Here is a 12,338-nt window from a genome sequence, read left to right as displayed (position 1 = left end):
TTAACCACTTGCCTACCAGGCACTTATACCCCCTTCCTGCCCAGGCCAATTTCCAGCTTTCAGCGCTGTCACACTTTGAATGACAATTGCGCGGTCATGCAACACTGTACCCATATGAAATTTTTATCACTTTTTTGAGACAAATAGAGCTTTCTTTTGGTGGTATCACCTCTGGGATTTTTATTTTTTCTTAAACAAACCAAAAACCACTGAAAAGTTTGAAAAAAGACGTTTTTTCTTAGTTTTTGTTATACAATTTTGTAAAGAAGTGATTTTTCTCCTTCACTGATGTGCGCAAATGAGGCTGCAGTGATGGGCACTGATAGGCACTGATGAGGAGGCACTGGTAGGTTGCACTGATGGACATTGACAGGCATCACTGATGGGCACTGAAAGGCAGCACTGATAAATGACACTGATATATGGGGCTGATAGGCGGCACTGACTGGCACTGTTAGGTGGCACTGATTGGCAGCACTGATAGGTGGAACTGATTGGCATTGATAGGTGGCACTGACTGGCAGTGATGGGTGACATTGAAAGGCAGCTCAGATGGGCACTGATATGTGGCATTGATGTGCACTGGTATGCACTGATATGTGGCACTGATGGGCACTGGCACGTGGCAGTGATGAGCACTGACAGGTGCACTTCTGGGGCCACAGTGATCATCAGGGCACACTGATCATCAGTGCCCAGATGATCAGTGTACATGTCCCCTCTGCGGAAAGCCGATTACCGGCTCTCCTTTCGAGCTGTCAGCATGACAGCTCGAGAGGAGAGAAACGCCGATAACTGGCATTTCCGTGTTTACATGTGATCAGCTGTGATCGGACACAGCTGATCATATGACTGAGCCGATATCTTCGGCTCTTTCTGTGACCCGCTGTGTCCGAGGGACACAGCGCACCGGCGATCGCCGCGCTGCGCACTCCCTGAGCCGCGCATGCGCAGTGAAAATAGTAGGACGTCATATGACGTCCTATCAGAACGAGAGAACCACCTTGCGCCCGTCATTGTACTATAGGGCGGGCGGAAGGTGGTTAAAAAGCTGTTCTCAAAATAAGGCCCACACTAACTAACACACTAGTCTTACCACCTTTAAGACCATCTGAGTTGAATTTTCTGTTACACAATGATTTTACTGGCACATTCCCATCATAAAAAAAGTTGGCTGCAAAGATATATGACCACACACATTGAGTGAAAATAAGTTTATATATTATACATATTTATATACACAAAACATGGTATATGAACGTCTATAGCTTTACCACACTTTGAGCTCTTGACATCTCAAGCAGTGGTTTTGTTCTGGGAGTTACACATAGCATTTTATTCAGAAAAATAGGAATTAAAAGAAGCTTCATTTTAAAAACAGCAATTCACCACATGGGGGTTAATCCTTCAAAAGTGAATTGGAATAATAATAATAACAAAAAAAAACAAGTCTTTTGAGAACATGGTTATCCTTCGGTAGGATCAAGTAAGTAAATAATAGTGAGATCACACTGATGGCCACTATCTGTAGCTTACTGCAGGGGGAAGTACCATTCTACAAACATTGGTCAGACCAATGCCCAAATAAGAGAACAGGTCCTCATCTATACAGCACACCTTGAGGCATTTTAATTGCATAAACACTACCAACAACTTTCATGGTCATTTTGTCTCCATTCAAAGCAGTGGAAAAATATTAAAGTGTCATTTATTATAATAATTTTCTGCAAAATGTTTCAAGTCTAATCATACAATACGGTACACAGAGGTCTTACAATTTGTGTAGGGGTAAGGAGTATCCATATGGTTAATAACTGATTAAGCCCTTACTTCCGTACTTGTAATCACCACATGGTTCATCAAGTACACAAATCCATAAGAGTGAATAAAACAAGATCTTCAGAGTGCAGGACTACAAACCTTTCTCAAGTTGAAAGCACTGAAATTGGGATTTTATTCCAACCTAAATACATTAACTATTTTCTCTATATTTACGAAAGCTGAATATAATTAAGTGCTCTTTCGTAACCTTTTAAAAGGGTTTAATTTGTTTCCAAAAAAGATAACTACATTAGTAAGATTTGGCTACCAATATATTACATTTGTAGACACTGAAGCTTATAAACTAAAAATTCCCTTTAACATTTCAAAATGGTTTGTAGCAGCGGCTGAACGTTCAGTGATGCGCAAGGCACACTGTGAGTGTTTTCATAAATGTTTGCATTGACGTACAGTACTAAGTGATACAACTACAACTCGTACCTTTCACTGCATAGTAAGATTTTCTTCTTTTGTAGGACTATATACAGCCAATAATATTGTTTTAGTGCAAAATAACAATTTCAGATTGTACATATATCGGCCTTAGAGTCGAGCTCTTTTATAGCTTTGTTCAGTACCATTTGTAATACTTTATTGTCTACATCTTAGGCCTCCAACCATTAATAAACTGTAATATTTTTTTGACCTGCAGTTTGCTTAATTTGAAGTCTTCTGAAAGAATCTCCTCTGTTAACTGGACCAGTAAATTCCCATCAATCTTTTCGGAAACAAAAAAAGACACAACATCTTCTGACAAACCAATAAATCGAAGCGATTTTGATACCTCTTCAATAGACAGTCCTGAAAGGTCAGAGGGCGGCTGCCAAGGAGAGCCATCTCCGCATGACCTGGGTGCTAGTTGCATGTGTAGAGGAGAAGAGAATGGGTAAGAAATAGAGAAAATATCCTGCATGCCCTTTTTAGCCAAATAATGTTCTTCCGTAACATCTGGCGAGCAAGTCTGGGACTCTTCTTCTGCTCCATCTATTTTCATAGACAGGGAGAGTGGCTCTTGGACTGTGTTAACATCACTTGACTTGGATGCTCGTGGGGGTAATGCTGGACAGGATATACTTTGTGTTGTGCTGTTATCAGGTAGAAATTTCTCAGTAGAACTTTCCAGCGAGTAGCTTGCAGACTTTGGGCACCCTGCAGAGATGTCAGTAAATTCATTTGGTGTCACTTGTGGACACCCAGTTAAAGAATCTCCCACACTAAAATCAAAGGGGGATGGGAAATTTCTCTTTGGTGTGGCTGGGGTCTTTTGTCGAGGATAGCTATAATAACTGCGGCACTGATCTGTGAGCAAGTCATTTGTGTTCATACCTTCAGCCCCACCACAATAACGGTTTGGCCAGGACAGGCGAGAAGGAAGGGTTTCAGATGGTGTTGTCCCACAAGGCAAGGTGCTTTCAAGGTCATTTATCTCATTCTTGATCCAGTTACAGGGATAACACGAAACCTGGGCATTGTCCGGAGAGGTGGCTACTTCATTCTCTGTGACACCTCTGGAAAGAAGAAATGAAAGTTTAGGTATACAAGTCTAAAATTATTATGTATATTCTGTTGGGGGCTTTTCTACTTATCTGCATATATCACTTATGGCTGTGCATGTTGTCTTATTGTAAAGCCATTCCTATGGAGCAATAGTCAACATTTTCTTCCCCATTTATGCTAATGTGAAGATAACCCAATCATTTAAAGATTAGCAAAAAATTGGAAGTGAAATTATGAAATTGCATTACTGATCGTCATCAAATGAAAACCTTGGATTTTACCCAATTTTAAGAGCCCGGAGTAAAATATATATCTGGCTGTGCATTAACACAAAAATAACATTAAGGGCTCCTGAAAATGGCTGTACATTAGGACGTTGGCTGTACAGAGAAACATATGCCTGGTATTGTGGCACCTGGAAGCCACAGCTGCAGTATGAGTCTGTCTATTGACATGCATTACAGAATACACTGTGCATGGCTATAAGGCCATAACCGTCATTTACACATGTACAGTATATGAATGGGCGAGAGCCTGCTGTTACACACACAAAGCATATTCTTTAATGCATGCTAGTGGGCACAATTACATTGCAAATGTGGCACTACAAAGCAACACAGGGTAAACCAGCTTAGCACATTACCGTCAAACTATTTTATTACCAAATATAACCAAGTGATATACAGTGGAACCTCAACTTACAAGTTTAATTCATTCCGTGGCCGAGCTCATAACTCAAAATGCTCGCTCGTTAAATCAATTTTCCCCATAAGAAATAATGGAAACGGCCGTAATCCGTTCCAACCCTCAAAATGGCACCTCATATTTTTCATTTTTCTTGTTATTTCATAAGGAAAAAAGCTTTTTACATAACTAATATTATATAAAAACAAAATAGTAAGAAAATATGAAGATATAATAAGGTTGTATACAATTTACTTACCTTGGAGATGATTTTTGTTTTCGCTTAATTCTCATCACTCTCTTCACTTTCACTAGTTCTTGGCCTTTTTGCCACACTTTGCTCACTTTGAGCTGAAGGCCTTTTCTTAAGAAACATGTCTAAGGAAGTCTGTTTCATTCTCCCTTTGAGAATGTTTCTGAAACGACGTAGGCACGTGTCGTTGAAAAGCTCTGTCGCACGACTCGTTGCAATTTTTTCAGGATGGTTCTTTTCAACAAAACCTGCCACCCTCTCCCACATTGCCAAAATATCCTTGAGGTCTTTTGTACTGATTATCTCTGGCTCTGTCTCCTCTCCCTCCGAAGTAGCTTCAGTTAATGCTTCTGTGTGCCGTTGCTCTTGTAACTCCTTTAACTCGTCAGTCGTAAGTTCCTCGGAGTGCTCCTCAACGAGTTCCTCGATGTCTCTTTCATCCACCTCCAGACCTATAGTCTTGCCAATGGACACGATCTCTTCCTCCACTGGCTCCTCTTCTTCCTCAATCTCAAACCCTTCAAAATCTCTTTCAGCCACATTTTCAGGCCACAGCTTCTTCCAAGCAGAGGTCAAGGTCCTTTTCGTAACCCCCTGCCAGGCAATATCGATGATTTTGAGGCCTATTGCTATGTTAAAATGCTCCTTCCAAAACTCTCGAAGGGTGAGGTTTGTGTTCTCCGTCACCTCAAAGCAACGGCGAAACAGGTGCTTGGTGTAGAGTTTCTTGAAATTTGATATTACCTGTTGGCTGGAGGATAGGGGTGGTGTTTGGAGGAAGGTAGAGAACCTTCACAAAATTATACTCATCAAGTATTTCTTCCTCGATCTCTGGTGGATGTGCAGGAGCATTGTCGAGGACGAGAAGGGCTCGCAGGGGCAGGTTGTTGTTCTTCAAATATTTCTTCACCGAAGGACCAAACACAAGGTTTACCCAGTCGATAAAGAACTGCCTGGTGACCCACGCCTTAGGGTTTGCCCTCCACATAACATGGAGTTTCTCCTTTATTATCTTGTGTGCTTTAAAGGCTCTGGGGTTCTCCGAATGGTATACGAGTAGCGGCTTTATTTTGCAGTCACCACTCGCATTGGCACACAGGGCGAGGGTCAACCTATCCTTCATAGGTTTGTGTCCTGGCATCCTCTTCTCCTCTTCGGTGATGTATGTTCTCCTCGGCATCTTCTTCCAGAACAGCCCTGTCTCGTCACAGTTGAAGATTTGCTGGGGGATGTATCCTTCTTCCTCGACGAATTCTGCGAAAGTTTTCACAAACTCCTCTGCTGCCTTTACATCAGCACTTGCTGCCTCACCATGCCTAACAACGGAGTGAATCCCCGTCCTTTTCTTAAAATTATCAAACCAGCCCCGACTGGCTTTAAAGGATTCCTCCTCCGTTGAAGTGCCTGGGGTTTGCTGTTGTAAATCTGAAAAAATACTGCGCGCCTTCTCGCAGATTATTCCCTCGGTGACGGTATCTCCGGCAAGTTGTTTTTCCGTCAGCCACACCAACAGCAGATTCTCCATCTTCTCATGCACATCTGTACGGCGCTTTGAAATAATCTTGACACCTTTGGCTGGCTTAATTTTCTTTAGGGACTCCTTCTGTTTTAAGATGGTGCAGATCGTTGACATTGTACGGTCGTAGTGCTTGGCCAGTTCCTTTACTCGCATGCCTTGCTCATGCTTCTCGACGATTTCAAGCTTTATTTCGAGGGACATCATCCTCCTCTTCTCGGTACTCGCACTACCACTTGCTTTCTTTGGTGCCATGGTTACAACAAAGTTAGAAGTTGGGATTTCAATCACGTGTAGACAGCGAGAGAGAGAGAAAGGCTCGGAGATGGGATGCTGTGACTCATACCCTCTGAGCTGCGCGCGCCTTGAAAATATACACTTAGAGCTGCGCGCGCCTCGAACTCGTATCTTAAAATTCTGCTCGCGTGCCGAAGCAAAAAAATCGTCCGAGCGACTGCTCGTATCTCGGAAAACTCGCACGTTAGTACGCTCGTAGGTTGAGGTTCCACTGTACTCACAAACACATGTGAAAAGTGAGTGTATCAAAAAAAACAGATGAGACTGCATCCATATTCACATTGCTCAACAGATAGCATGGGAAGACCCTTCAGCGTCCTATGCGGCTTATGCATTTCAAAGGCAAACCCTCTACTTCAGAGGATTTGTTATTTTGTAGTGTTGCAGGAAAGGGTACCCACAAGTCCTGAAGGGAGGCAGCAAGGCATGTCAGTGCTATATGTGGAAGCTGGGGAAGCGGCCAGAGTATTGAGTTCTTAAGCACCACACTCAAGCGCAGGAGGTTGTGTAGTTTTGGTGTCAGTTGCAAATGTGCCTCCTGGGTGCCACAACAACAGGCATACTTTACTCTTTACGGCTAAACACCCTAATGTATGGCTGAATGCAAGAGCACTAACAGGTTCCCTAGAGCATTAAATGTTCACTCGGCAACACATCACTAATGGATTGCCTTTGACTTATTAGTATATGGAGAAACTGCATCTGTGTGACATCTTGGATTGCTAGGCCACTAGTGTTTCTTAGACAGAATGGTTGTGTGGAAGATCATGTATTATAAGTAATGACAGGAGTGCAATGGGGGGGGGGGGGGTGATATTCCTGGAGGTGTTTGTAAAATGGAACATGATTTAGCACTGCTGTAAAATTGGTCACAGCAGTGGAAACTGCAGTTCACTGCTTTGAAATGCAAAATAATGCACATAGGGGAAAAATAATTCAGTGATAGAGCATAATATAGGGGGTACAGTGAATTAAAGAATTTGTGGGAGCTTATTTCAGATGATTGCAAAATTAGAAAACAGAGGGGGAAAGCAAATAAAATTCTGGGATGCATCACTAGAGGAATCACAATGAGAAGGAAGGAGGTCCTGACCCCTATATAGAGTTTTAGTTAGACCTCATTTAGAATATTGTGTCCAATTCTGGAGTCCTTACTTCCAAAAAAAGTAATGGCTCCATAAAAGAGCGAAAAAAACAAAACAAAAAAAAAAAAACGGTGAAAGGTTTGAGGAATAAAATATATCAGGAGAGACTTAATGAACCTTAATAAGCACAGTCCTATAAAAATAGAAGAGAAATGGGGGACATGATTAGACAGAGGAGTAATACTAAAGGCATTAGAATTTAGGAGACTGTGGAGTTGTTAGTTTTGGCTTTAATAGGAGATTACTTAGAATTTTTTTTTCCAAGCATGTGTCCTTTATGAAGTGCAATACATTTATAACATATTTATTACACAGTTATGTGAGGAAATTTGTAAAAGGCATACATTTTTAAAGCACACAAGTTGTCCTGTCTTATTCTATATACTTGCACTAATACAAATGCAGTTTATCTACTAAACCATAAGCCAACCAAATAAAATATTATCATTATTCTAGCCAAAACGGGTGCACTTTTGGTCTCCATAGCTCTCAGCTTGTCTGGAAGAAATATCAACATTCTAATATCTGCTGACCACACTCGTTTGTCTATATGGTAATGTATTAGTGGCCACTTCATATTTAATTTAATGAAGGACGCCATGATCAATAATGCACCAAGACTTAAAACAGCTTTACAAGTTATGAATAAAGCGGATTGGTCTTTAACTAAAAATATGGTTTGAGATGAGCTGTGCTTATAACAATGTACTGTGTGTGGACCTGTGGTTTTATTAAAGGGGCCATGATCTAAAAACATGGGTTGCATCTTTTAAATGTTAAATTACAGCTGTTAAAGATGAATTTGATTTATTTGCCATTTTCTCAAGGCTATTCCTGCTACAAAGCTAAGTGAGGACCATTTATCAGGCCTTTTCTTGGACAGTATGGGACCTGGTAGTAACCTTACTCCCTGTACATTGTAGAGGATAGTGTACAATGATGTCGGAACTATCTAAAGACTTAATACCCATCCTAAGTCATACAGCCCTGACAGCCATTAGTTTCCTCTGCCTAGGTGCAGAATCAGAACTTGTCCTGTGCTTATTAAAGGAGAACTACAGTCCAGGGGCGGACTGACCATTCAAGCACTTGGGCACTGCCCAAGGGCCCGGGGTCAGTAGGGGGCCTCATGAGATGCCCCTGGTACCTTTCATTGGCTTTTTTGGGTGTGGGCGAGGACATAGGGGCCCTATGATCCCCGATTGCCTGGGGGCCCCATGAGTTGTCAGTCCGCCCCTGTTACAGCCAAAGCTTTTTTGGCTGTACTTCTTCTGTGGATCACAGGAGTGTAGTTCATTTTGCACACGTGTAAACCGTTTTCAGCTGACAGAGGGCTTACGTCACTCAGATGGTCCAGGCTTGGGAAAAATCCTGACTTTAAAGTCAGGACCCACCCCCAGAGTCTGGAGTGGCACCTGGCTCAGCCTCTCAAGAGAGTCGCTGAGTGCCTGAGCCAGCCACAGCCCAGCGATCCAGTAAGCACGGGGGGGGGGGGGGGGGAGGCAGAGCAGACAGCGATCTGACAGTCACAGCTCTCTGCTTAGAGCGGCTGTGAGAACTCAGCGATCAGCGGTCACGACTGATGCTGCAACCACCTAGGTAAGTATAATTGGGGGGAAAAAAAAGCCTATATTTCTCTTTTAAGTTACCCTATGGTCCTTCATCATGTGACCTGTGATGTAAGAAGAGCCTAGTCAGGTCCAATGATAAGGAGGTAGTAGAGAAAGCATCATGCCTGCACTGCAACTGCAGCATCATACTAAATCACTCACACAGCCAGAATGGCCACAACACATTGTAGTAGCTGCACTGTCAGAGGTGCAACACTGAGCAGAAGTGCTACATTGTACTACAGTACTTTTACTGCCAGTGGTGCCACATCATACTACCGTACCCTCATCACCAAAGGTGCCACATCATACTACCGTACCCTCACCACCAAAGGTGCCGCATCATACTACCGTACCCTCACCACCAAAGGTGCTGCATAATACTACAGTACCCTGACTGACAGAGGTGCTGCATAATACTACAGTACCCTTACTGACAGAGGTGCTGCATCATAGTACAGTGCCCTCACCACCAGGAGTGCTACATCATACTACCCAACTCTCACCACCAGAGGTGCTGCATCATACCACAGCACCCTCACCACTAGAGGTGCTACATGGTACTAGTCACTTTCTCACCACTAGAGGTGCTACATGGTACTAGTCACTTTCTCACCACTAGAGGTGCTACATGGTACTAGTCACTTTCTCACCACTAGAGGTGCTATATGGTACTAGTCACTTTCTCACCACTAGAGGTGCTATATGGTACTAGTCACTTTCTCACCACTAGAGGTGATACATCATACTACAGTACCTTCACCAGAGGTGCTGCATCACAACTCAGAACCCTCACGACCAAAGGTTCTGCATCATAGTACTGTACCCACACCACCAGAGGAGCTACATCATACTATCCAACTCTCATCACTAAAGATGCTGCATCATACTACAGTACCGTAATGCCAGAGGTCCTGCATCATACTACAGAACCCTCACTGCCAGAAGTGCTGCTTCATACTAGAGAACCTTTACCTCCAGAGGTGCTGCATCATATTACATTACCCTCAAACCCAGAGGTGCTGTATAATACTACTTAACCCCTTACAACCACAGGTGCTGTGTCTTACTAAAGTACACTCTTTGCCAGAGGGTGCTGCATTATACTTCAGTACTATCACCACCAGAGGTTCTACCTTGTGTTACAGTACCTTATTTGCCAGAGGTGCTGCATCACACCACAGTACCCTCACTGTGCAAAGTGCCACATCATACTACAGTACCCTTATTGTCTGAGGTGTTGCATCATACAATGGTGTCCCCACACTCAAACAACCCCAGCTAGAGGTCTTTATATGGTGGTAATGGTAATTTTGTAGGTTGTTCCAATTAAGACTTCAACAAAATGGCAGCTGTCTGCATAAAGACACCAACTTCCTGTTGCATAAATGTGAATGAAATGAGTAAAAGATGGCTTCAGCTCCTGCTCTCCGCCTGTAGAAAATGGCTTGCCCTTTTTGGGGCTAATTAGGGCCTCAGAAAAGTTACGATTTGAGCTCATGTGAAAAGCTCCATTCAAAGCAAACATTGCTGGGAAATGTATGGACCTATTTCAAAACCTCTGTACTATACCTAAAAATTGTCTTTAGTTTACTCGGGGCATTAGCTTGAAATTGCAAGCATGAGCGCTCTAATATCAGATTAAGGCTAACAAATGAATCTAATATTGCTTCGGGAATATGCTAACTGATGGATTCATAATGTATTACTGATGTACTAAAGTCTTCCAAGTATTATTCTTAAATCCTAGGCTATATGCTACAAAAACAATTCAGAAAATCCTACTTTATTTAGATCATTTTGCTCATGAATACAGATATCATCTGGAAATATCTTGTAGTTGAGTCACCAAATTATTTGCAAGTACTCACTAAGAAAGCCTCACCTATCTAAAGCATGAATTAACCTGGCCTGAGAGATTTGCAGAAACTTGTTCAACTCCAGATTATAAACACTGCAACATGTCATAATTTGATGTTCTTAATTAATTACAGGTGCAGTAATTAAAATATCTCATTTTCTGACATGTGGGATTAATTAGAACGATACAAACCATGAAGGCTGCAATTGTGCTGTTCTACGTTATAAACAACTGAAGCCATAGAGACACATGGTTAGTTTTGTACAACCAGGTTGGGAGAGAATTAGAAAAAAAAAGCAAGTTCAAACATTTTTGCTTATTGCTTTCCTCACACAATATATGTAAATGTATGCCAATGCAATCATGACCTACAAATACATAGTAATTCAGAGAAAATATACTGGGAGAGGCCAATATGAGCTCAATGGCTTTACACAGGGATTTCAATCTACCACTTGGAACGTTTACAGTCTGGGAGAGCACCAGGGTGACTACATCAAAGTACTTCTATTCCTTCACTGTTCAATCAGTAAGCTGGGGTAAGAGAGGAAACCAAGGGAGTTCATTTTAGGGTGGCTCTTTTCTCTTGCAGCATCTTATAGAGCCACTTTCGCATGCAGAGACTAGAGTTGTATCTTCCTACATTGTGTGCATCAATAGAAACACACAGCTCCTCCAAGCTAACAAACTAACTCAAGACTGCACTGTCCACTGTTAACTTTTTCCTGTGAAGACCAGATGTTTAGGGAAGCAGCACTAAGAGAAGCCAGCAGTTTATTAGAGAAAGCTTATATTATCGTGCTCAATGTTTTGAGCTAAAAAACACTGATGGTTTAGTACTACTTTAAAGAGGATCTTCAGTATGTTTGACAAAAATAAACGTCAGCAGCTACAAATACTGTAGGGGAGGCTGAACTTCCACCTAGGCGATTTAACCGTAATTTCAGTCAAAACCTAACAAAGCTTAAACCTGCTCCCACTTCCCATTTTAGGCCTATTCTATTCTATCTACCCTGTAAAAGGAAAGATGCCAATACTTTCTTATTCTGAAGTTGCTCCTAACCAATCACATTATCTCCCCAGCTGCAGAGCTTGAACGGTGACGTCATCCATATGCTTACTATGGGGCAGCTGTTCCTCCTCCACACTGAAGATGGTGCTGGGACCCGATCATGTGACTGGACTGGAGCCACTTCAGAATAGGCAAGTTAAGGCATCTTTCCTTTTACACAATAGATAGAATAGGCTTAGAAAGGGACTGGAAGTAGCTTTAGGCTTAGTGGGGTTTTGAATGGAATTACGCTTTAAGATTTTTTTAATTTGGAGCTCCACTTTGAAGGGTAACCCATCAGGACCACTAACCCTGAGCCATCCTTTTAGGGGGTCCTTGCAATGACTCGCTATCCAGTGCTAGATGGTTGATTAGCTGTGAAAGTAACAGCTATCTTGCCAGGATCTATTTAAAACAGCACAGTGGCTTAGTGCTTGGCACTTGCAGCAAGTGTCCCTGGTTCAAATGCTGTCAGGACACTATCTACATGGAGTTTGCAGGTTCTCCCTGTGCTGGTGTGGGTTTCCTCTGGGTACTCCAGTTTCCTCCCACGCTCCAAAGCCATCCTAGTAAGTTAATCAGCTCCTATCCAAAATGGCCCTA

At 42.4% G+C, this 12,338-nt stretch overlaps 1 protein-coding gene across 1 annotated transcript in view; it reads right to left on the bottom strand.

Moving 5' to 3' along the window:
• Positions 1 to 1,199: 1,199 nt before the first annotated feature.
• The window catches only part of GAREM1 (GRB2 associated regulator of MAPK1 subtype 1), a 199,237-nt gene continuing 188,098 nt past the window's right edge, over positions 1,200 to 12,338 (bottom strand). The window contains exon 6 of the mRNA XM_089678355.1: positions 1,200 to 3,329. Coding sequence (XP_089534481.1) covers positions 2,420 to 3,329 — 910 coding nt within the window. The 3' untranslated portion in view covers positions 1,200 to 2,419. The remainder of the gene's footprint in view (positions 3,330 to 12,338) is intronic.

Source organism: Staurois parvus, unplaced genomic scaffold, assembly GCF_062004578.1.
Source record: "Staurois parvus isolate SC_StPar_1 unplaced genomic scaffold, SC_StPar_1.0 ptg000203l, whole genome shotgun sequence".
In the NCBI taxonomy this organism is placed as follows: Eukaryota; Metazoa; Chordata; class Amphibia; order Anura; family Ranidae; genus Staurois; species Staurois parvus.
The sequence above is the reverse complement of the archived record's forward strand: the minus strand, read 5'-3'. Positions and strand labels throughout refer to the sequence as shown.